This window comes from Leptonychotes weddellii, chromosome 2 (genome assembly GCF_054177405.1).
Source record: "Leptonychotes weddellii isolate Sample4059 chromosome 2, ASM5417740v2, whole genome shotgun sequence".
Lineage (NCBI taxonomy): Eukaryota > Metazoa > Chordata > Mammalia > Carnivora > Phocidae > Leptonychotes > Leptonychotes weddellii.
In genome coordinates this window covers 97,278,401-97,305,806 of record NC_138370.1, presented here as the reverse complement: position 1 = coordinate 97,305,806, position 27,406 = coordinate 97,278,401, and the positions used below count along the sequence as shown (strand labels likewise).

At 36.7% G+C, this 27,406-nt stretch overlaps 1 protein-coding gene across 1 annotated transcript in view; it reads right to left on the bottom strand.

Annotated features, from left to right (window-relative positions):
* Positions 1-27,406, bottom strand: part of COL25A1 (collagen type XXV alpha 1 chain) — a 461,910-nt gene that overhangs the window by 176,007 nt on the left and 258,497 nt on the right. The window contains exon 5 of the mRNA XM_081812014.1: positions 10,557-10,574. Within this exon, the coding sequence (XP_081668140.1) occupies positions 10,557-10,574 (18 nt within the window). The remainder of the gene's footprint in view (positions 1-10,556; positions 10,575-27,406) is intronic.

Sequence of the window (27,406 nt, the reverse complement as noted above, 5' to 3'; positions counted from 1 at the left end):
AGTTTTCTTCAAGTAAGTTGCTTGCACTTCATTCAGGGTCCTGATGGTCCACGCTGAGACTGTATTAATTAGATAAGAAGGCTTTCCTCCAGGAAGATGCAGCCCCATGCCAGAGCTCATAGGTTGGCAAACGAAGCACGAGCTGAATTTCAGACCTTCCCTGTCCCTTTGCTGAACAGCTTTGCACAGTACACAACCTGCACGAGTGTAAATGGTAGTTCTGAGTTTATTGCAAGGATAAGATTTCTTTCAGAAACTGAAAACCCCACTGTGTTTATTCTTTTCCAAATAGCTCCATAGTTCAGGTTGCCAGGTAAAAGGTTTCAAGGGAAGTGTGTCATAACTATTCTTACTAAATGACACTCAGTATTTATTCAACTATATCAATTAAGGATGCATCACCTTTGATTTGTTTTCAACTCAGTGTATTTTTTTAAGATTTTATTTATTTTTCAGGGAGAGAGAGAGCACAAGCAGGGGAGGGGCAGAGGGAGAAGCAGGCTACCCGCTGAGCAGGGAGCCCAACGCGGGGCTCGATCCCAGGACCCTGAAATCAGGACCTGAGCCAAAGGCACGTGCTTAACCCACCGAGCCACCCAGGTGCCCCTCAGTGTATTTTTTTATAGAAAGACTATTTACTGAACGTGAATTATGACAATAGATTATGCCTGATCTAAATCTTAAATAATTAGCATTGAATATACTGACCATTTGAAAAAAATAAACCTGAAGTGTAAAGGCTCACATTAACTTCGAGAGGTAGTAGTCTCCCGTAGTTATTATTTAAACTAAGTTTAATTGTGGCCTACCCAAAAGAAAGAAGGTAGAATAAAATGTTTCTGGAGCTATCTTTCTACCTACTATCTTATAGCATTCCTCCATTTTAATCTCCACATTGCACAATAAATACATTCTATATTTAAAACATGGTATCAACTAAATATGACTGGAGATATTTAGATATTTAGAGAGAAAATAAATTCAGCCGATTAAGACTATTGGTTATGATATCAAAATTGTCAAACCAAGGAATCCATAAAAACATATATGTGAAATTACATACACTTATATAATATTACTTGAGAAAATTCATAAATTTTTTTGAAGTTTGAAACATTTCAAAGTGAATTAATTTTACTTCACTGAAGAGTAATATTTTTAACTAAAACTCTCCACTAGCTTTGGAAAGAATTAGACACACAAGTGTACACTAAATATTTGTTTTAGAGAATCCTATACTAGAATCATCTCTAACAGTGATAATCACTTTTCATGAATTTCTTAATTTTAAAATTGAACTACTTAACCTAAATTTCTATATGACTTGAGGCCATTATTCTACTGGATGTTTATCCAGCAGATGAGGTCCCATTATAAGGGTTATATGATGTCATGGCTGTCTCAGTGTGAGTGCTCATATAAGAGGGTTTGTATGCAGATGTTTACATGTGCATAAATAGGACTTGAATAATAACACACGTGCCATACACTGTTCTAAATGCTTCATTAAGTCGTGTATTAAGTCAAGCCAACCATCTTTATTTTACGTTGAAAAACTGAAGGAAAACAGATAATTTGCCCAAAGTCATACAGTTTGTAAGTGACCAGTATTTAAATGCAGGCATCTGCCCATGTAGCCCAGTCCCTTAACTCTACGCAGTGTATTCTGTATGCTCCCTTTAAAAACGGACTGCTAAAAGCTGATATTTTCAGCTGTTTCAGTCTTTTCATCATTAAATATATATAAAATTATCTTTAAATCTGAATTATTAACTGTAGGCATTTATTTTATATTTTTAAATTTTATTTTCTTATTTTAAAATGAGAGAGAGAGAGAGAGTAGGGAGGGACACAGGGGGAGCGGGAGGGACAAGCAGACTCCATGCTCAGTGTGGAACCCAATCTCAGGACCCTGAGATCACAACCTGAGCCAAAACCAAGAATCGGCCGCTTAACCGACTGAGCCACCCAGGTGCCCCAATTGTAGACATTTATTCAATAAAAATTTATTGTGCATTTTATATATATATCAACACCAGATAAAGAAATTGAGATACAAAGATGAATAAGTTCAGGGATTGATAACAACTTCAATATATGTAAATCAAAGTTGGACTAATTTAATTATTCATGAAAGTCTACGTGCCATTCACCTTTATTCAGGCAGAATTAAAAGGAATATGTTTGATAGAAAATAAAACATAAAGTTGGCAATAGAAAGTAGTTCTTCAATTAATTTCAGTGGGAAAGAATTTTAAGCTAAAATTAAATATTGAGATGACATTATACCATTTCAATATACAAATCACCATGTTAAAAAAAAATATATGGATATAGTAAAATAAATAAGCTGTTATGCTATGTGTATAGTATGTAAGTTTATATTTATATAGTATTAAGTATATAAATATATGTCTATAAATATATATATGTATAAGCTATATGGAGTACAATGGAATCTTTCAATTAACCAATTACTTAATCAAATACCAAAAAATCTAAAATGTTAAGACTTTTATAATCAATCTCTTCATCATATAACCACCACATAAAATACAGATAGTGGGGAATGATACTATTTTTTCAGATCTAGCGTAATTTATTCAGGAATGAAAACATTACTAGTTTAATATGATAGTTCTATTATATATTGAGCAAAATAAATACTTTCTATACATACACACACATACACACACACACATGCACACACTGACACATGCTTTTCAAATTTCTTGGAGAATGTACATGTCCTCCCCTTGCCCCCAAGTGAGACTATATGGATCTGAAAAAGGCTGGACTGGAACACAAACATGAAATATGGGAATTGCTAAAGTGTTAGGTTAGAAGGAGCTTAGTATATAATTAAAAACATATGAACAGAAAGTTAAATATTGTCCCAAAATATACTGTTTTATTTGGGAATAATTCCTTACAAGACACACACAGCCTGATTCTTTACATTTTAGTAAAATATTGTGAAATGGCAGTGACAATGTCAGAACAACAACAAAACAGCAAAAAGGGAAGGCAATGTGACATCTTCTACTTCTTCTCAAGTGCATTTGAAAAAATACAAATGGAAGTCACACGCCTTCATGTGCAGTTGTCTGATGGTATTTGCTTGTGGTTTTCTCTTACATTTTTTTCTCACTGAGTAATGCAGAATTACAACATACACGCCGCATTAGTCCTCCAAATTCCTAAGGGAATTATATCTCCTTTATGTTCACATGCAACTCCAAAGGAGAGTTATGAGGAAGGCTTTGAAATTCTGAAAATTGTACGCAAAAGAAATGCCCTTGGTACAGAAGGGGTACCTTTCAGTTAATACAGTGGTTCCACTATCTCACTACCTTCTACTGAACATACTGATGGAGTTATTGGAGATGACGAAAAGGCCACTGTATCTTTATAATGCGTACAAGATGGACTCCTGAGAAGGTTTTTTAAAACCAGTTTCTATATTTCTATTAAAATATTTATTAGTGGGAGAATGTTATTGTTTAAGAAATGTGGCCTGAAACACAACCACCATAAACTACTTTCTGTAACTGTCTTGATTATTAAAAATCAAAGATAAGCCTTGAACCCTACAAATAAATGGTTAAAAACTAAAATAGTACATCTTAAGTATGGCCCTGGGTTAAGGCTATCTGTTTATTTTACCAAATATTAAACATCAATATAAATAAACTACTATAATAAAAGTAAACAAAGGTATCCAAACTCTCCAAACCAAGTGGAAGTGAGATATTAAAATTGACAAATGTTCAATAAAATCTCAGAGCTTTGAAACCTCAGAGGCCTGTTTTAAGTGGCATTATTGATGACGCACAGTATTACTGACAGGATACTTAGAATCATGAAGAGCTGATAGTTTTCTCTCCTCCTCAGCTTCCTTTTCCTTAAACCCTTGCATTTACCGTTCATAACCCAACATTATTTTTGAACATCTACTATGTACCAGGTACTAAGTGAAGTGTTATGGAGGATACTAAAGATGAGAGAAGGCATAGCTCTGCCTTTGAAGACCATAAAAGCTAGTAGTCAAGAGAGAAGGGATGTGTATAAATGACTACGATACAATAGAAAGAGGAAAAAGTACAATGGAAGGAGGAAATTAATATTTACTAAGTGCCTGTCATGTACTAGGCACTGCATTAAAAGTTATACATCTATTATTTTAATACTCACACTATCTGTTGAGGTAAGAAATTATTATCTCTGCTTTACAGATGGGGAAAATGGAGACTCAGAGTGATTGAGTAACTTACCCAAGGTCACAGAGCTTGTAAGTGAAAACCTAGGGTTTGACTTGCAGTCTATCTGGCTTCACTGTCTAGGCCCCCCTCTAGTGTAAAGGAGTATAAAAAGCTGTACACAGGGATGCCTGGGTGGCTCAGTCGGTTGAGTGTCTGCCTTCGGCTCAGGTCATGGTCCTGGGGTCCTGGGATTGAGTCCCACATCTGACTCCTTGCTCAGCGGGGAGCCTGCTTGTCCCTCTGCCTGCCACCTGCTTGTGCTCTTTCTCTCTCTCTCTCTCTGACAAATGAATAAATAAAATCTTTAAAAAAAAAAAAAGCTGTACACATAAAGTGTTGTGGAGATTCAGCAAAAGAGAGAGCAGATATCTTGATGGAAGAAGTGTCATGTAAGTATGAAAGGTGACCATATCTGGATGTGTGGAAACTGAGTATATCTAGGGGCTAAGAGGAAAACAGTTCTGAGAAAAGGCTATTCTAAGAAAAGACAAATGAAGAAAAGCATATTTGAAGAGAAAAAAAAGGAACATGGTTGTATTTGGTTTGGATGATGCATAGTGTTCAGAGCATTAAATGAAAAATTAGTGAGAGATAGGGCTAGAAAAACAGGCCAAATCAAAGGATTTAAATGTCGGGCAAATAATTAGATTTTGTTGGCCTCTAAGTGGTAATCACATTGAAATTTAAAGTTTTGGAGTCAGAAGAATTACATCATCAGAACCATGACAGAACAACTTTATCCAGCAGACATATATGGGATATTAGCTGCTGCTATGCTCCATCCTACCCCTCGATATCTCCATCATCAAGACAGGAAAAAGCTGAATGTGCACTTTCCTGACTCACCTCCCTTGCAGTCATGTCTGGCCAGGCAGGCAAGAGTCATGTCCTCACAGCATGAAAAGTGGCAATGGTCAGGATCAAAAGAAAAGGATCAAAAGATATAGAAATGTGGGATTCTGTCAGGTAGGCAGTGAGCAAGAGGGATTTCACTGTGGTTGCATAGAGCATGAGCACCTCAACTCTCACACCTGGTAGTAGAGAGGAGAGGAAAAGGAGGACCTGGGATGAAGAGCATCATGTAGACAGAGAATGGTAGGCATGGGGAGGCAGGACTCAGCTATCAGAACAGAGGTGCCTGAATGTGGGCAGAAACTCAATCATTAGAACTAAGGCATGGCACCAGGACCACACTTAGAGCAATGGGTCACTTGCATGTTGGAAAATAGCTTTCTTAAATGCCTCACATTTAAGGTCCCCATTACACCTGGGGATTACCAGGTGTGCAGGTGCTGGACAGGATTTGTAGGTGGGGTTGAACTCATCCTTGGAATGGTGGGTCTGCGAGAGTTGAGAGAACTTCAACACTCTCCTTGACTATTATTATTTAAAGAACTGTCAAAAGAACAGAGACTGGGTCTATCTTGTTCACCACAATTTCACAGCCTTATTGCTGTGCCTTGTACATAGGAGCTAAATAATCCTTGAGGTATTGACTTAAACTGTGCTAATATGAATTAATGAACAAATAGTAGGGTGACTTTCATTTCAATAGATTAATTTTGCCCCACCTCCCAAATAATTCTCATGACCTCTAGTTTGAAATACAAACTCCATCTGTCTTTTTTCTCATTTCTTTTCCTCCTTTCTTCCCTGACTTGCTCTCTCATCACTAATTTTTTCTCTTCTTACCCAGCCATTTTTTTCCCCGTGTCTGACATTATTTACTCTATTCCATTCTTTTTCCTCTCCAAGGATTTGATTTCCTTTGATACAACGGATTCACAGCAGCATTCTCTCCACTCACTTTCCTGCCTCTTTTCCCATCTTAACCACAGCTGCTAGAATTGCCTTTTTTTTTTTCTTCCTAATACCCTTTCACCGTCTCATTTCCCTTGTCAAGAACCATTTGCTCACCCATTTAGGTAAATGCAAAGACTCACCTCTCTTCCCTAAGGCCTATTTTCATATTCAGTTTCACACTATCCCTGCCATTTAGCTTTGCAGTCCTCACAATTTCTTAACAACCTAAGCTAAATCCATCTAGGCCGTCTTCAGCTTTTGGAAGATGATCAGAAGAACTCCCTGAATAATAGACATTTTCCCTTTTTACCATCAGTCTACAAAATAAAACCGTATTAATCTGGAAGTCCTAACTAAAGAAGGTATCATATCAAAAAAGCAGAATTAAGCTTTTCCCTCTCTAAGGAAGAGTTTTGCACTGAATAATACCGTGAATAAGATGACGCGGGAATGTTCAACCTACGCAAGAACACTCTACTGACATAAATATTTGCACATGAATAACAAGTTGCCAATTATAATTCTGCCCAAGTACTTTACTAAACTTTAAAGGATGTGCAATCTCTCAACTCAAACATTGACAACTCTTTTTTTTTTTTTTTGAAGTTAGTTGTTTGGAAATCTGATTGTATCTTCCCACAGGAATCCTAATAAAATATGGTTTATGTTCCCAGCTTAATCCACAAAAGCCTATTCCTAACACACCAAAAAAAAATTCTTATTGTACAATAGAAACAGTTTTGGTAATGCTATCTTAATGGAAAATCAACTGTAAATTGGGATTTGGGATTTTAGAAATGTATCTCTCACAATGCTACCCAGTCAGTGGGAGTATGGATTTTCAGTGCAATAGGTAGTCCAGCTAACGAGTCATCCCTTGGTGACATGGTTATGACTCAGGGATTGGGTGAGAAATTTGGGTTTGAGGACTAGTTAAGAGAACTTGTTTGGAGAAATCTTGTTTAAGTAGCAAACTTTCTTCTTTTTTTTCCTCCCTTAACTAGTTGCAAAAGGAGATGGGGAGAGAGGGTAAAGAGAAAGTTTTGCAATGTTCATGCTCTTTCTTTTCCCCACAGTTAACAATATGTGCTAAGAAGACACAGGGATAAGGGAGGAGCAGTATTAGCAGGGAAGGAATATGGCACTTTAGTTGCATTGAAACTTACATGTATAAATAACAAAAAATAAGTTATGAAGAATTTTAGCTCAGAAATCTTATAAAATTAGGGAAATTAAAGAAGTAGGTATTTCAAGAAAAAAAGTGGGTATCATTTTAAGTCACCAAAAAGTTGAAGGAAAAAAAGGGAAGACATACCCCAAATTATAAGTTCCTGTAATGATTTTATGTGAATAAAATCATTTTTAGTAAACAAAAAAACAGAACATGAACATTTTAAGAGAAATTTGAACAAATAAAAGAAACCTTTCAACCATTTAAAAATCCATAAAAATTTCCTAATTTAGATTTTAAAAGTACACTGCTTGCTTATTCACTGTATGTACATTATAATACATATTAAATAGATTTAATGTGTAGTTTATATAAATTTACTCAAGGAAAAAGTGGATTTGTGGTAACTGGTAATGTAAAATATAATTGTATAAAATACTATAACTCTGCTGCACATATTGATAATCACGTTTACTACATCATTTCTAAGTGTTCATATTTTTAGATAGACAAAATTTGTTCTTGGAGGTAAAAGCCTATTTAGTTTCTACTTTTTGCAGAAGAAATTTCCCGAGAGTAGATTAGAGGCTGGGAAAGTAATACATTATGATAGGTGGTAGGGAATATAAAAATACAGATGGAAAGGAGCCTGTATATCAAGATACATCTATAATTTATAAAAATCTCAGTGCATAGTTAATAATCATTAAGCACTAAATTAAAAACTCCATCAAGAATTACTTAATTTAAAATCTAAAATTGGAAGTTTCTTTTGAAAAATGTTATGATGATGATGTAGAGTTAAGAGGTAGGTCAAGACTTTTCCATGGGGACATACCAACAACTCTTTGCCTATTTTTTGTGCCATAGAAAGATGATGTGAGTTATTTCCTGGCTTTGCATTTGCCCTCATGCCAATTCTTCCTGAATCCATGGCTTATCATTTTGTTGTGACAAGCGGGAGACATTTTGAACAAAATGATCATGTGATTCGAGTGTCCACTAAAGGCAAACAGATAGCCAAGGTGAAGGAAAACCAGAGCAGGTCACCATTTTAAAAGGTCAATTCTATCTTCCTTGAAAGGTTCCAAAGTTTTCAAGTACAGACAGTTAGATAGACTTTACTTTTTTAAGTGCCATGATATATTTTCAAATCTTGGTTACAGTGATCTATCATGTTCTGCCCATTCTTGGCTCCCTACGCTGGTTTATCACTGGTTTATCATCTTTCCTCTGCTCATTAACTGTGGCTGTGAACTCAAGATTTATTATGAACATGTTCTTCTTCTTAGCTATTTTCTTTAACATCTCATTAACTAATATGCTTTCAATGCTGTCTTTTTGTCCCATTTTCCAAGTCTTTATATCCATATCTGAAATTTCCCCTCTTTGTTTTGTCTGTAAGACTCTTGCACTTGGACACTGTCGCAGATGTAGGTGCCAACCCTCACGGCTGCCTCCGTCCAAGGCAGCGTTGAGGATAGAGGTCTCACATGTCCCACGGCTGCCTGCCTGCATTCCTCTAGCAGCTGGAGAGCGCTGGACCTTCTGGGCCAGACTAGAAGAGCTGGGGAGTTAACACCTAGGCACAATTCTCAACAATAGAGCAAGGGAAATTAGTAGATAAATACATCAATTTCCCCGGCTTTTCAGTGGGCAATTCTGAGACAAGCTCTATGGTCTCTCACAGCTTCCTCAGGAATGCATCTGTTTTCTGGCCCTCTTGCCTCTCCTGTGTCATTTCCCTACTCCCTCACAATGCTTCCTGGGATTGTCTCCCAAAGAATTACTTATAGTCAAATCCTTATCTAAAAGACTGCTTTAGGGTAGGGAGAGGTAATCCCAGCTAAAACAGAGGTCCTATTAATACTTAAAATATGTTGCAGATTATAATAATCTCAAAACCAGCACCCCAGCTTCTTTTATCCTCTGTTATTTCACCTTTTCGTCTTCTCTTGAGAGCTGAGTGCTACGGGGGTAGAGGTTTTTACAGACATACTTGATTTCTGCCCCTAGTTTTATGGTGTCACCCCAGGTGAGTCATGGATCTCTTCTGATTCTGTGTGTGTGTATGTGTGTTTGTGTGTGTGTGTGTGTATCAAGTTGTTCTTCCCAGGGCTGTTTTAAGCATTAAATAAAATAAAGCATGCAAAGCACCTTTTACTTTGACTTCATCCCATTATAATGCAGCAGTTTCAAATTTAGGAAATAAGCTACAACTTTCTTTTCTGTTTTTTTTTCCCTCCAGTAATTAAGCCAACTTAGAAAATAAGAGTGGAAATCACAAATAATGAGTATTCTCTGATATGAATATAAATTAATCACACATCAAACTTTTTCTCATGAGCGTGGTATGAGAGTACGTGGGGTTTTTTGTTTTGTTAGATAGCCTTAGACACAGAGCTCATAAAAACTATAAATAATATTCTCATGGTCTAGTATGAGAATTAGCCCACAACAAATAATTTAGATATTGACTTATAAAGATATCATGAAAATTGTTTATTTACAAAATAATCCAGGGCAGAAATAGTATTTGGCATATCAAGGGGAAAGAGACGTAAGAGGAACTCAATAAATAGCTATGTTATTTATGCGTACTATGGTGTTAAAGGTAAAACATTAATAATGGCTTTCCCTTCTCCATAGCTTCCTACAGACCACAATCAGTACTAATATTGAGTGTGTTGTTTTTTACTGACTCTTCATTTCTGACAACTCCCTTCTTTTGGACTTTCATCTTCCTACACATTCCTCCCCTTCCTCAAATTTCCTCATTTTCTTCAATATGATTTATAGATCTAAAGATTTTTCTGTTGGCTGCATTCACATTTAATTATAAATCATGTCTTCAGCAGTTGGTTTATATTGAAAATGTAGATCAAATTCAATATCTGTCTGTAATGAATCAAAAGTCGCTGGTATGATCACAGTCTCAATAATCAGAGTCTGTGTGGATTTACGGCAACATTATTAGTACATGATTAATCAGTACCTAACGCAAACCAGTTCATTCCCGACATCCACTAAGTCATTTTATCTTACATTAAAGTCCTGTGGCACTGTTTCAGATCAGTTAAGAGTTCTGCTTTGTATGATAGTACATTGTTAAACTTGCCATCTGGCCCAACAGCTGATGTGGCTCACACAACCCTGGAGAGGCCCCAGAGCTTTACTCCTGGGAAATATTTGTTCTACTGTGTGGTGTCATGATTACTGGTTCATAGCTTTTTTATAGCCTTTGAAAAAATTGCAGAAAAATCTCCACATTGAGGAAATCCTAAATTGAAATTAATTTGTTAGGAAAAGAATTCACTTACGTGAGGACCAGGTTGACCCTGAAATTGAAAAGAAAAAAAGAAAAAAGAAAAACAGTTACAAAATTACCTTATTTTAAGTGATTATTTTCACTAGCAAAACTTAAACTAGTTCTGAAAATCTTTACAAAATGTTTTTGAAGATAATACTAGCTAACTACTGACAAATTTTACATTGTAGTTTTAAAAAATCATATTATATCTTAATATTTTTATTCTATGCTATTTATCTGAAATCTTGCTATCATGGTCTATTATATGTTAACTCCAAAATGACTCAAGGCCTTTAGTTTGCTCTAGAGTCAAATTGGAGAAAAAGAAGGAAAAGGTGAACTACGTTATCGTAATGAATGGGTTACCTCAACGGAGGGCCTTCTAGCACAAACTATTACTATGAGCTACTATTCAAAGAGCACAGTGACAAGAAAAAAAGAGGCAGATACTTTTAGTTTTAGAATTCCCTGAGTCTTTGGATTTCTCATTGTTTCAATAATACTTTAAGTCAATTTTGAAAATAAACACCTATCTTTTACTCTGTACAATCCAACCTAAGGGCATTTTAAAAGAATATAAGAAGCCTTAGGCTCAATTAAAGTGCATCATAACTCCTCACTTGGTCAATAGATCGTGGAACCATTGGACAATCTAATTCAATTTGAATGTCCCTTTCTTGTTGTTTAAGCTGATGAACATTTCAAAGCACCGTAACTGTAAATGTTTCTCAAGGAAAATCACCTGTGAGTAAAAGCATTGATTACATGTCGCCTTCTTAAAACCTCTAATTGGGTTTCATATAAGATGAGATAAAAGAAAAAGTGTACACTGAGTTAAGGAATCTTTAAAAATAAATTAATAGTGTACAATCTCATTGTACCAGCTGAATGCCACTGAGTATCAATATAGAAAAGCACAGAACTAATACAACTCCCAAAGAACACTCTCCTTCTCTCTCCCTCCCTCCCTCTCCTTTCTCTCTCTTTCTCAGACCCTCTCCAGGCTTGGAATTTCTCTAGGTACTTATTCTCTGACTGGGGATAGAACAGATGATTTTTAAGAGCTTTGTCTGAAAATGTGGTTAGCCAGGTTTTACCTGATCACGCCAGGAAAGGAAGCTAAACCAGTTACTGTGGATGTTACTCACACCACTCCTGTATCATAGTGGTGGAACTTTCCAAATACCGGGCACTTTTGGACATGTTAGTCCACTTATTCCCTATGACTGCTCTGCATTTTACAAATGAGGAATCTGAGGCTCATAGAAATAAACTAATAGTCACACAGCCTATAGGTGGAAAAGCCAGATTTTAAACCCAAATCTGATGCCAATGTTCATGCATTTTCCACCAGGTCATTCTGCCTCTCCCAGTTGTACAACAGACTTGCTCAGATCCACAATGGTATCAGAGCACCTTTCAACTGAGTGGATGCTCTAAACTTCCCAACCACTCCTGGACTGCAAGCAACAGTGTGAATCTCTGCTTGGAGATGCAGACCTAGAACAAGCAGCCACCCAGTCTGTTAACTGATACCTGTGCACAAACCACGTCAGCCAAAGTCCTTGAGGGTAGCAGGCAACCTAAAATTAGCACTAAACATGGGGAACCTACAAAGGCAAGGCTCTCCACCTACATGTGAATGCAGAACTTCCCAGATCCATGTAATGGATGAGATTACAATACGTGCTCACTCCCACTTGCACTCTGCCTCTCTCTCTGGATGCTTTAAGCTTCTGACTTTCCCGAAGTTTCAAACTAATGCAAACTCAGAAATGTGAACATCCATCTTTTAAAGAAACCCAGAATACATTACATCTTTTATAAGTTGTTTTTTTTTGTTTTTGTTCTTGTTTTTGGTGAAAACCCAAAGGTAGGATTATCTAAAATCAGAAATACTTTTGACAAAAGAATAGAGTTTAGCATCATTGCTGAGATCGTTTGATTCCTACGATTGTTCTACAGATGACAGACTTCTCCTGTCTTTAAAATGTGGCATTCCTGGGGTGCCTGGGTGGCTCGGTGGGTTAGGCGTCTGCCTTCGGCTCAGGTCATAGTCCTGGGGTCCTGGGATCAAGCCCCACATCGGGATCCCTGCTCATTGAGGAGTCTGTTTCTCCCTCTGCCCCTCCCCACTTTGCTCATGCTCTCTCTCACTTTCTCACTCATGTTCTCTCTCCTCTAAATAAATAAATAAAATTTTTAAAAAAAATCTTTTAAAAAAAGATTTTATTTATTTATTTGATGGAGAGAGACAGCGAGAAAGGGAACACAAGCAGGGGGAGTGGGAGAGGGAGAAGCAGGCTTCCCACTGAGCAGGGAGCCCAATGCGGGGCTCGATCCCAGGACCCTGGAATCATGACCTGAGCCAAAGGCAGACCCTTAATGACTGAGCCACCCAGGCACCCCAATAAATAAAATCTTTTAAAAAATGTGACATTCCTGCCATTGCACTGAACAAAAGATTTTAGTACAATGTATGCATATATTTATGTTACTATAGACAAATATACATTATGTTCTGGATTTTATGTTAGTGGTGGGGAAAACAAACAATAAGTGACAGTAAGATTAAAAAGTTGACTTTTATATAAGCGTTAAAAATTATATAGTACCAGGAAACTCAGACTACTGTAATGTGTGATATGAATTTCAAGTGTCTGTGGTGTACATGAGTGTGTGTGTGTGTGTGTGTGTGTAGGGTGGGGAGCATGAAAAGGAGGGATGGAAGTGGGTTGATAGACAGGCTTCCCCCAAAAACGATGCATATAACGTGACAAATTTGATAACTCTCCCTAAAACGTGGATTACACAGTGCAAGCCTTACAAATGTTACACAAGATTCCAGGACTGCCTACATCAAATCTTCTCACTCAGTGGGATGTAACAAAGATTCCCCAGCAGATGCCTAGAATATTGTAAGGAAACAGTCTAATGGCTGGAGTCTCTTAGTCTTCCCAGTAGAGCTATCTGGATAAAGGAGTAAAGTGATCAGAGGACAGGTTTCAGTGGGCATGGCAGTGCAGAGCATAGAAGGAGACTGGACAAGAGCCCAAAAGTGAAGAGCATCTCAGAAACTCCCTGGTGATTGAGGACACTGGCCATGAAGACTTCTTCACAAACAAATCACCAAAAGAAATATCTCAGAATTCCTGTAAGTTGCTTCTGAGTAGTTCATTGAGAAATCCAAGTATTCTCATTCATTCGTGGGTATTTTTCTAGTCTATTCTAACTTACGGGTAGTGAACCTTATTAGTAATCAACTGTGAAAGTTAATTTTTTTCGGTTTTCTAAAACACACTCCTAATGAATAGTTATCAATTGCGACCAAAGCTTACATAATACAATTTACGTTGAATTATAAAAACGGAATTCCTTAAAAGGATGCTTTTCCCAAGCAAATCACCAAGCTGTTTCTAAAACTCAAATCTAGGATAATCAAGAGCCACCCCAAGGGTTAAATCACAGAAATACTGAAGTTTGAAAAATAGATGCAAAGGTGGAGAATGCTGAATGCCATGAGTCACTGATTTACTGTATGTCAACAGCTCGATGCAATGCCCTCCAGGCAGCTAAGGCACCAGCGTGAAGAAAAAGAAACAACAGGAGGAGTGACTTTAAAAAGTGGTAATCAGAACAGCATGGTAGAAAACAATCAGCCAGTAGCTGATGCCTGACAGAAAAGTGTTCAAAGCAAGTTGAAAGTTTTGTGAGGCAAATAAACCACAATGGAGCATGATAAATGAGATGACATATCACTTGAGTATGTATTGTTACTTTAGGCAATTAAAGAGCCATATTAACCGTTCGGTTAGGCTGTTATCACAATTATGGCTGCCAGAAAGTGCTAACATCCTTCTCTAAATCGACAAAGCCATTTAGATTTCTGACTGAGGCAATTAGTTTCACTACATGATATTTTTTTATGGATGGTAAATCTGTGTCACTCCTTTTCAGATGGGAAAAATGCCGTTTTTCCATTAACACATGCACAGCTAGGCACACAAATTTGTACTTTCAAAGTACAATCTTACTTTGAAATACTAATTGAGATAACAGACCCACATACATCTTTATTGCGATAAATTCTGAAATAAAAACACTCTGATTTACAAAAACTTGAGGGAATATTAGTATTGTTCATGCAACTCTAAAAGGTGCTACCTCTGCTTCAAAGTAATTAGAAAGAAATTACTTCAATTACTTAGAAACTCACCCTTATCAATCCCAAGCTTGCTACTACATTTAGTACCCTCAGATGCAGATTCATTCCATTCCCTTGAACTGAAAGAAAATACTTCAAAATAATAATTTCTAGGTTTTGCAGTTTGGAACCCTTACTGTCTAAAAAGGTCATTGGAAGATGATTCCTATAACTTCATTATCTCTTGAAAAGTCTCAAATCCACACATTTGGATGTCAAGTTTATTTTTCTTTTCAGGTGAAAATAGCATCTAAAGTAGGCATCCAGGTAAAGCTTTAGAACGACATCATAGCAACTCTGAGTGACAACAGGATTGTCCTGGTGGCAGGATGTTTTGAGGACCAATAGATCCTAGCATTAAGCCATCTCAGTGGGATTCCTCAACCTTTTAAGAATCGCAGGCTGACCTAGAGTCTGTGCCACTAAGTGGAACAGATACACTCTACCCCTGCAATACCAGGAAGAGGAATCTTGCCCATCCTCACCACATGGTGAATTTGTTGACATTTCATCCCCAGTATCCCAGTGCCCAAGTAATAAGGTACTTCAGAACAATTATTAAATTGCTAAAAGTGAGACTATTTTGACTGGTCCAAAGATGGTGTCCAGTATCCTTAAGGAACTGCTAGTAAGTCTACTATTCTTACACTACAGGATTATATTTTAAAAATGTCCCTTCTCAATCTAGTAGCCCCTTTGCTTCTGGTCGCTGCAGAATAAATACATCTATGTCAAAGAAGAAATCTTCCCCCTCAATGGAATCTTATTCAGATAATAGAGATGGAACTAAGACAGAAGCTGTCGGAGACTTCAGAGGAGGATGTACATACCTGTACGCAAGCCACTGAACAAAAGCATGAGAGTTCCATCCTGAAGAAAAATCCCTCCCTAGTTTGGTTAAGCCTCCATATCCAATTAATGTGAAAATATTATATTCAATTACTTTGTAAATTATAAAATGCTATACAAATATAGCATGGCAATTTATAGTAGCATATAAAACCAATACCAACAATTCATTCTGCTAATTCAAATTTAGATAAAAAGTGTCTATTAATTTTAAAAACAAATTAACATGCAAATGATATGTTACAGAGAAAAGCAATTGAAGAAATAAAGCATTATAGATTATGTGTATTTCATTAAAAAATGACTTTGCAAAGATCTGCATAATCTCTCAATGTCTGTATAAGCAGCTCATGCGTCCAAGGACTTACACGCTTGGATGAAATAAACATTCATAATTTATACTGTCTGTTGTGTTACCCTACAGGATAGATATTAATAATTCCTACTTTAGCAATATTCACATAATACTACTTAGATAAGAGTATTTCACTTTAAGGTTTTCTTTTAAAAATTACTTAACCCATGGTGGTTTTAATTCTGGGAAAGAAAAGCCATATTCTACTCCAAAGGGAAAAAAAAAAGCTATTGTCTCAAGAGTGGTGGGTGTATCTTTTCTAAAATTTGAGAGAAAGACTGATAGCAAACATGGAGATGGTATTGTTGGGTTCAATACAAAGAAAACAAAAATTGATTCAAAATGGAGGATTTTGGGGTGCCTGGCTGGCTCAGTCAGTTAAGTGTCCGACTGTGATTTTGGCTTAGGTCATGATTTCATGCGCTGTGAGATCGAGCCCCATGTCAGGCTCTGCACTCAGCGGGGAGTCTGCTTGAGATTTTCTCCCTCTGTCCCTCACCCTACTTATGTGGGTGCTCTCTCTCTTTCTTTCTTTCAAATAAATAAATAAATAAATCTTTTTAAAAATGGAAGATTTCTTCTATGATATTTGCCTTTCATAATTAAATAACATAACTTACTTAAAGATTTACTCTTATATACAGATTAACAAATCCTCACAATAATTAAAAAAATTATTATATTTTCTAACACAATACCATATTTATCTTTTCTTTCTGAAGATTAAATGTTCATAATGAGAACATAGAACAGTAAAGAATTTTATCATGTGCATGTTTTGTCATTAAAAATTTCACATACTAAATACAAGAAAGATAAAGACTCTGCATTAATTTATAATATTAGAATTTATTGGATGCCTACCATTCTACTGAGGTTGATTTGGATTTTTGCTTACATATTTCTATATAAATAATTCTATATTTATAAATATATAGATATGTTTATATTTTTTATATTTTATTTTTATTTTATATTTATTACTTATAAATATATATTATTTCCTTATGATACAACACTGAAAATTCAGTGTTATTCCAGTTATGACCTTCATATATTTTACTTATATTGTGGTATATAAAATACAGATTATACATTTTTTTAGGATATAATTTTACATGTGAATACATATGTATTCATTCAGTCATATATTTGTAAATCTCTCTCTATGAAGAGAAGAAAGGAAGGAAGGTAGGAGAAGAAAAGAAAGAAAGAAAGAAAGAAAGAAAAAGAAAGAAAGAAAGAAAGGAAGAAAGAAAGAAAGAAAGAAAGAAAAAGAAAGAGGAAAAGAGAGATGGGAGGAGGAAGAGAGGAAAATGTATAATTCTGGGTGGTGGACTTATGGGTAATTATTTCCATCTTTAGAATTTTCTATACTTTTCAAAATGTTACTAGCCCCATGTCTTGATTATAAAAATATTTCTCACACAATACCTAATTCACTGCAGAAAACCTTTAAACAGAATCTTAATTAGGTTGTTAAATTTTTTCCAAACTAAATTATTTTATTCAAAGATCTAGGCCAGTAATTTTGAATTCCATTTTCCAACTTCTCCCAATTCAGGCTGTTTTTAATTACTTGGAAGAATGTTGCAAAATTATTATTTTTTTTTTAAAGATTTTATTTATTTATCTGAGAGAATGGGAGACAGAGAGCATGAGAGGGGGGACGGTCAGAGGGCGAAGCAGACTCCCTGCCGAGCAGGGAGCCTGATGCAGGACTCGATCCAGAGACTCCAGAATCATGACCTGAGCCTAAGGCAGTTGCTTAACCAACTGAGCCACCCAGGCGCCCGAATGTTGCAAAATTATTAAAACTATTCTTCAAAATTCAATAAGTAAAGGTTTTGAATTCACTTTCAGTGTATGTCCCACATCCCTTTTAGGAGTAGACTAGGAATAGGGAAGGAGACGGGAGAGTTCCAGAGTCAATCACCCAATGATAGAAGGCATGGATCCACGTAGTGTAGGGATCCCTATTAGGCCAAGTTTGTTAGAACCTTTGCTATTTTGCAAAGGTTTGGGGATTTAGCTGTGTTATTTCATGGAGTCATTTGAAGAACTTATGCTTTAGGCTATCAGTGCGTGTAACAAATTTCTAAAACATAATACCTATCCAAGTCTTTTCACCAACTGGCATGGAATCAGGAAGAGCTATCAAGGTGTAAATAAATGACATATTTTACAAACATATGTTTAGTAGGACACAATAAATATACAGAATACATGTGAGGAGAAACACCTGCTCAGCTTCTATAGTTTTAAAAACACATGCTTTTTGAAGAACGCAAAGGCAATTTTTACTGCCTTGCCAATTTTTGTTACATTGTATAATTGGGTTTCTCCAAAATAAAAAGATGTTTATTAACATCTTTAAAAGTGTGCTATTTTGATTATTCCAGATAAATAGTGGAAACGAATTTACAAACATCTGTCAGGCTTATTAAATTTACATCAGTGCCCAATTCCAATTTTCTAAATACTGTACAAAAGATGGACATAACAGTGCTCTCTGTAGCTGCCTGTTCTAGATGCTTTGCATTAACACATGAGTGCTAACGGAGTCAATAAGTTCATAATGCCTGAGTCACATAATGCTTATTGCTTCAGTGAGAAAGAACCCTAAGTATGAAAACTTATTTTAAAACTGGGGAGAAGAGGTTCTGCAAATTGAGAAGCTCATGTGCCTTAGGACCCAAGATGTGTGGAGCTGCATCGTAATAACTACCACTTACAGACTATCATAAGGCACCAGGAGTGTTATAAATGACACTTCTACTACAATAATCCTACAAATTAGGGATTATTTCCATCATTTTGTCACTGAACTATCCAAGTCGCAGAGAGGTTAGGGTCCCCCAAATCACACAGCTTCTAAAAGGGGAAGCTGGAATATGAACATGGGTCTGACTTAAACCCTTTTGTGCCCTCACTTGCATCATGCTGGTGGCTGAAGCCATGGGTTTGGAAGAGATTCCCCCCGGGGAAGCATGAAGCAGTGATTCCTAACCCTCTTTTGAATTGAATAAAAGTTATTGTTGCTGTGAGAAATATTCATCCATGAAACACTTAAAATTTTATACATACACACACAAAAAAAAACCCTCCTTAAGTCTATCCATCAATTCTCTAGTGAATCATTCACCCCAGGAAAAGAGAAATATACCCCTGGGTAGAGAAATAGAAACATTTCAGGAACAAGAGAGGAACAGTGTCCCAGAAAGGAAACAGGAGGAAAAGAATTAAAAACAGCAACAACTAGAGTTATAGAAGTCAAGATTGGAGAGAATTTCAAAAAGGGAAATTAAAATGAGGACCACAAAGAGTCCATCGTGTTTAACCAATAGGAAGTCAGAATCTTTACTGTAATTGAGTGAGGTGAGGAAATTAAGACAAGAATAAGCTCCTTAGATGGCAAGCAGGTGTCATCTGAAGTGCCGAGTGTGATAGGTTATTAATGGCTGCCTGGAATAATGGGTTACAAGAAGGTTCTGATTGGGAAAGGTATTGGGATTAACCAGCAAAGGGTAAAAAATAGAAAATATGTGTACCAACAATTTGCCAACCTGTGTAGACAATTCTTTTGAGGAACTGTGTGTGAAGGGAAGAAAAGAAATAGGATATTAGCTAAAAGGGACACAGGGCTGAGGAACAGTTTTTTTGTGGGAAAGTGAGAAAGATTCGAAAATGTTTGCAAACTGACAGAAAACTTAGCCAAGAGAAAAAGAAACAGCTTGTAGGGGCGCCTGGGTGGCTCAGTTGTTAAGCGTCTGCCTTCGGCTCAGGTCATGATCCCAGGGTCCTGGGATTGAGCCCCGCATCGAGCGAGAAGCCTGCTTCTCCCTCTCCCACTCGCCCTGCTTGTGTTCCCTCTCTCGCTGTGTCTCTCTCTGTCAAATAAATAAATAATAAAATCTTAAAAAAAAAAAAGAAACAGCTTGTAAAGCAAAATAAATATGTACGAGAACACAAAGGAAGTGGCGTCAGAGAATAAAGGTCAGGAGATGGGGCATCATTTTGTCTGAGAAGAGGAGAAAGTGAGGACAGATACAGATACATTAGGATATTAAGAGGCAGAAAATGGAGGTATTCCATGCCCTAAATCTCAAGGGACTCTGAAGTTTGCTGGGCATATGATGGGTGTGGGAAGAGTAAGGCTGAGTGTTTACTTATTCAGCTAACATTTGTCAAGCACCTCCAGGGTGCCAGGCATTCTTTGGGTACTAGGAATATAGTGAATAAAACCAAGTCCCTGCTATCATTCTTGTTGGGGGAGATAAGACTCTAAGAGAATGTTTATAAAGAATGTGGCAGGTGGTGATAACAGCTAAGAAGAAAAATATACGAGGATAAGGAGGCTATAAGAACCATTCAGTGGGAGGGTACCCTTTTATAGGGTGGTCACAGAAGGACTGTCCAACCAGAGGAAAAGGGCTAAAAAGAACAGCAAGTGGAGTGCCCAGTGAGGTGGAAATAGGGTGTTCAAGTAACTGCCAGATTTGCAGATAGATTGAATGAGAAAAAAGAGGAGTCAGGAACGACTCCAAGGTTTGCCTGGGACAACTAAAGGAATGGAGATGTCATTTCCTGATGGGGAAAGGCTGTGAGAGGAGCAGCTTTGGAGAGCAGAGGCTCAGGAACTGGTTTCAGACATGTTAAGTCTGAGAGGTCCATGAAACACCCATGTGGAGATGTTGAGTAGGAAGTTGGATATACAAGACTAGAATTCATAGAAGAAGTCCAGGATAGACCTATAAATTTGGGAGCCTTTGAGATATAGATAATATATAAAACCATGAAATTATATGAGATCACCTACTGAGTAAATGAAAATAAGGAAGAAAAAAGGCCCAAGGACTGAGCCTTCGAGCATTCCAACATGTACTGACCATGAAGAAGAAAAAGAACTAGCAAGGCTGAGGAGAGGTCAGTGAGGTAGGAGGAGTACCTTGAAAGAGTTATATAAGCCGAGAAAGTGGCTTCAAGAAGGGAGCGATCAAGTGTGTTGAATATAGTCCAGTAAAATTTGAACTGAACCCTGACTACTAAATTTGTCATGGTGAAGTAATCAGTGACCCTGACAAAAATGTTTCCAGCAGAGTGGTAGAGATGAACACCTTGTTAGATTCAAGAGAGAATGAGAAAACAGTACTTTGGTGACTGTGGACAACTCTTTCTATGAGGTTTGCTGTGTAGGGCAGTGGGAGTAAACAAATGCAACGGTGTCTGGGAAAAGGTATGGGGTCAAGGAAGCTGCTGTTGTTGTTGTTGTTTAAGATGGAAGATATGGCTTCATTTTATGCCAATAGAATTATCCAATAAGGAGGAAAAATCACTGATATGGGAGGGAGGCAATGGCAAGAACAATGCCTTGAGCAAGGCAGAGAGATTAGCTCAACTGCACAAGTGAGGGGACAGTTGATCCCTTGTAACAGGAGGAGAGGAGGGTACAGAGGTGAGTAGATTATCAGATCTGGTGGTGGGAGTATATGGAAGCTGTATTCTGATTGCTTCTATTTTCTCAGGGAAATAGGAAACAAGGTTATCAACAAAGTTAAGTGGGAAGGAGATGCTGGAGGATTTAGGAGCAAGAAAAAGCTTGAAATAGCTAAAAAACAGACAGTGACTGGATTATGAACATCAATTGGGGGCCTGGGCAGCATGATGGATCCTCGTGAGATTAGTGGTGTGAATTGAAAATGAAACCAGTTAACGGGGTTGTTTTTGTCCTCCTTCATTCTGTGATATGGGTGCAGGTGCAGAGTAGAGGGTGAGTTGTATTTTACGAGGCTTTGGTTTCCCCAGGCCGGGCAAGAGAGAGGAAGAAGGGCGTTTGCAGGTGTATTTAAGAGTGTGATTAAAGTGACCACACTACAACATCCCATGTATTAAGGAGGAAAGTGAGGATATGGGAGGCGTGTAGGTAGTGGTCTCCATTTCTCTGTTAGATGTATTTTTGTTCTTCCGCATTACTTTGTGACATACCCACTGAACTGTATTTAATAAGTTCAATTGTACAAATGTACTTTTGTAAATTAGTAGAACGTATGATGTGTTGATCTGTGGTTATAGGTTTTACCGGCACTGTTTTAACAATTTCTTTAAACATGCTTTTATTTTATTTTAGTTATTTTATCTTTCTATCTCTTTAGACTTAATTGTAGGAATATGGTCTCAAAAACAGGAGATAGCAATAATAAAGATGTCATCTATATTTATTCAGTAAGGACTCAAAAATCATTGAAGTATAGAGTAATTACACAAATATTTGCCTAAAGCACTCAAGATTTTCTTATAATTCTTAGTGTCTTCAGACATTGTTCATGACAAGCTGCCATAGAATTTGTATGAATCACCCATTTCCTACATTTTCTATAACAAGGATAAATAGACTTTACCAACCAAGTTACAAAACTTTAAGTGTTATGGTGGCTATGCAAACAAGGCACTGTGGAAATGCTGGAGAAAGAAATATGGCCTTTTGAGCACTCAGGCACTGCCAGCAGGATGGACTGACCAAGTTTAAAACTTCATTTTTACTCTATCAAAGGGAATGACATCTTATTTTGACCAAATCAAGGCTCAGGTAGACCTGGCAGTCAAAACCTGCGGCTCAGCCTCCGAAGAGACCCTTAGCCCTCACGACCTCCCTGCAATTGCTCCAGGCTCCTGACATCTAGCACAGCCTTGCCCGGTTCTCCCCTCAGCCTGCCGTGCCCCCTACCCATTCGTTGTCAAAATCCCATGCAATATTACACTAGATGTTAACTGACTAGAATTTAAATAAAAACATGAAACATGCCAAAAAGAAAGAAAGAAAGAAAAACAAAATCCCATCCAGGCTTCAAGGCTGTCACAAAGATTTGTCTGGTTTCCCACAGCATATGGGAACCTTATTTCTTAATATCCACAGATTGTTTTCTTAATCCCTTTATGATGTTACATTCTGCCTAAAATCATAGCTATCAGTATCTTCTCTCCCCTATTAAATGGTATGCTCCTTGAACAGCTAACATTTAACCATGCTGTTACAAGATACCAGGCACTGGGCTGTTTGCTTTGCACACATTAGTGGGTACAATTATTAGCCCATTTTACAGTTGTGGAAACTGAGACAGAAAGAGCTTGAGTGACTTACCCAAGATCACACAATTATTAAGTAGAAATACTGAGATATAAATTCAGGTCTGTCAGATTCCAGAGCCTATGCTTTTTAAATCTTATGCTCAACTGCACCTTGGACAATGGAAGGTAAACAATAAATATTTGGTTTAAAAAAAATTCATCCTTATATGAATTTTCATTCAATCAACCTACTAAATTCTAGGCACTGTGGTGGTGCCAGAAAACAGAAGGAAAAGTATGGCATGGACTCTTCAACAGGGAACCCACAGTCACAGACAACTGAGAAGTGCAGACATCTTCAGATTCCCATACTTTACTGGGCTTTTTCTTCCCACACAACTGAAAGGCCTGTGACAAAGGCTCAAATTGTGAAAACTAGTTATAGTGCTCTCTTGTCACTGCAATAAAATTGATTTTATTAAAAAATAAGCCACCTTAATTTAACTTTATATGGTTGTACAGTTAGTGATGCTGGGACCGAATTAGATACTGTAATGCACTCTTCAAGAGCATATTGAATACACTTCATTTCTTCTGTAACATAAATGTTCTCAGTTGAGACAGGGAACATAACTTAGCATTTTCAGAGCCACTGGCTAAATTACCTCTATTGATGAGGCTCGGCAGGTTCTTTCTGAATGATTCTAAATAACTGCCAAGGGATAAAAGATAGTGCTCCATGGGCTGTAGCCACAGCATGCTTAGAGCCTACTGGGGAGAGAATAAAACACAAGCTCCTGTGCATGAATGGTTCTATGTTCTGCCTGGAGCATGGCTGACTGACCATCCCTGAAATTGTATAAATGAAAGGAAGGAGGCCAAGGTAGACATTTGTATTAATAATTGGCATGCATGAAGTAAATTAGGCTATCCCATCAGGTCCTTCCTAAAGGAGTGGAAAGGCAGTCCAAGCCTCCAGAAATAATGTCTGCTAAAGCAATCTTTTCAAAGCTTTTGACAAACTGCAAACCTCAGCCATTTATTTTTTCTCATTGAAAGAAGAGTTCAGGGAGAAGTTTCAGTCCGGTTCACACATGTGCGTGCACACACACACACACATAATGTATAGGTGTATGAAGCATGAACTAGGACATCAGAGTTACGTAGCATTGTCCTTATTCACAAAGGAAGTCAAGGGACCTGGTTCTGTGATTAACCAGAGGGAGGATTTTTCACCAATGTCAGAGGGCAGGTGGAGTGCAGTTCCAGGTTCCTTTAGGTCCTGTGTATATTCCCACGTGCGCAATCTGTAGTACAGTGGAATCTGGTCCCCTTATTTGTACAGTCAAGTTGAGACTGCAGGCAAGAACAGCAAGAGCCATCCCAATCAGTAGAGAGAAGTCCAGAAATTCAATCAAACCATAATTAAGATTTCCAATTTTTTGAAGAAAACAATAACTTTGAAACCTTTTTGCTTTCTGATCCTAGAGATTGAGTTTAACCTGCCTATTTCCTGGTGTAGGAATTTCCCAGTTTTCTAAATTCTTCTTTTCAACATTTCCCCTTCATGAAGAGCCCATAGTAGGGAAAGAATGGTGAGAAATAGTAAGCCATTCAATAATGCTATAGAATCATGTTTTCTTCTAACCTCTGTAGAAAAATAAAATGAATCTGTTTGACCACAATATCCTTTACATCAAAAATATGTATCACTCAATCTTATGTCATTTCATAATAAATTTTTATTTTCACTTGCACAAATATTAACCATGTCTAAGTAAGATTTGAAACCAAAAGAGCAATCAAAGTTTATAAATAATGCCAAGTCATTCAAATACTTTAACTCAATTCAATAATAAATAGATTCCCAAACTTTCTCTTAACCTATTTTTCATTTAAATTGGGATAAAACATAAGATTTAACTCAAGTAATTAAGGAGTAATATTACTTAAAAGTAGGAAATAAATTTCCTTCATGGTGTTATTCTATTTCTTAACCACACAAGCATTTAAAAAACAAGAATGTAAAAGTTTATGGCTGATTAAAACCTGAAAGACATTATTACCTAAAAGCCCTTATTTTTCTTAAGAAACTGAAACCTCCATGTGCAGAAACAGAATGCACATGACTAATTCATCTTAAGCACTGCTCAAGAAATACGCTTGATGTGGCTTGTGCCAGGATGATGAGAACACAATAAACTGTGAAAAATGTCATTTCTGGAAAATTATTTGGCTAGCGTTCAGCAAGAGACCAATCTTTGTAACAGATGTGACATGATGACTTTGATGAATTGAACTTATTAAAATATGGAGCATTTTAGAAGATATTCCCTTAAAACTGAATTAATTAAGATAGAATATACTGCATACCATTATTCATACAACCATTTTCATCACTGCAGAATAGGTCTGTGTCAATGAGATGAAATCTTCCTTCAAATACCTGCTTGGGGTCCACTTTTAGTTCTCTAAGTTAAAAACTGAAGAGGAAACTTGGACTTACTCTCTGAGGTTTCCACCAGCTAGAATTCTATAATTTTTGTATTTTATGTACCCTGAAACTTTCCATATTTGAAGAGAAAAATCTCAGGAAAAGATCCCTCTTCTAAAAAAAAGGTTTTTTTCTACTTAGCAGAAAATTCTGAGCTACAAGACATTCTGACTAAAGAGTCAATATCTTGGTCAACTGCTACAGACGTATCATTTTTCAATTTGTTAGAAAGAAATTAAAAGCCCATAAATACAAATATCAGAACTTAATACTCTACTGTGGGGCTTTAGGGTCCCATAACATATATATTTGGATGTTAGACAAGGAGCCGGTTTTATATAAGTGCACATATTCATATTTCTGCGCTTCATATGATGCCCTTAATGGATCATGCCAAACCACATTTAGCTAATTTTGGTTATAGTTTAAAAGTAAGAAGTTTGAAGATCTGTAATTTAGGAATCTATTTAGATACCATTCTTGGTATCCTAAGGCATTTAAAAGGCTAGCCAGCACAGAGTGAGACAAGGTGAGAACAAATATGTAACAAAAGAGATGTTATTTTTAAGAGATTGATCATGTTGATTTTAAGAGTAAGCCACCTGCTGTAGCTACTGTCAGCAAGCAAAAGCAAGATGTAGCAAAGAAACATTTCACACTTAAAATGATGCTGACTTCTAGTCCCCAAAAAGAAACATTCTCATATGAACTGTCCGCTTTAACTGTTATCAAAACTCTTCCTAAAAAGAATGCTTATATTGTCCATAGCATCTAATTTACTGACAATATAATAAGGGTATTATAAATCACTGAAAGTACTAAAATAGTTTACAACTTAGCAATCATTGTACTTTAGGGTAATAGACTGAGTTCCTGTTTTTCTACAGAGAGATAAGACAGGTCAATTTTCACTAATAATTTACAATGAATGAAAGCATTCTTATTTACTCAATTTTTAACAGAAGTCTAGTAGATGATCAAGGTGCTTTAGTTACTAGAGTTTCCAGAAAGTATTGGAAGTTCTAAAAATGAAAGAAATTGCCTACTCTTTAATGACAAAATGAAAGCTTCCCCCTCCTCACAAATAGGAGGAGTTTCTCAATCCAAATTCATTTGCCTTGTGGTTTTGATTAAATATATGCACTTCAGAAACTTCATATTACAGAGAATGTACAATTTTTGTAGTGAGATTCTTACAAATTATGATATTTGATACAAGGTCAAACAATCTTCTATTTTGTTCAAAATGTTCCTACGATCTGAAATTGCCATCAGTTTATGTTCTGCAAAGTCTCTCTTCCTAAAGTCTATTAATATCACCAAACTAAAGATAAAATAAAGACTTCTCCCTCCCTCTAAACAGGGGAGTTAATGCCTATGAGAAAATAACATTTTTAACAAATAAAACCCAGGGGATCTAATCGGCCAAAGGAATAAATCCTCATCCTTCTCACAACTTTCAAACTGGTAAACAATATGGGAATTCAAAAATCACTTCTTTTCAACTCATGCCATATAATGTACAAAGTAAGGTTTTATGTAATGGCCATGCCAGATCCACTTTGCAGTCAGACATGAGAATTCAATAGTTAGAGGTTTAACTTTAATATGCAAAATAGAGGGTTGGGCGGAAATGGAGGGGGGCATCAGGATAAATAACCCACACAACTGGAAGTAGAAGTTCAGGTCATTTCCTATCTGAGGATATACAGGGCATATTTGGAGAACAGTCAGACTACCTGAAAGGAAACCACAAGCCGATTAGTTCCACTCCAAGGGATGGTTTTTAAAAACCCATTCTTATTCTTTACCATTGATTGAACATCTAAATGGAAGGCTACATATGGTGAAAGATATATACATTCAGTCATTACAACAGAAGGGCAATAAATT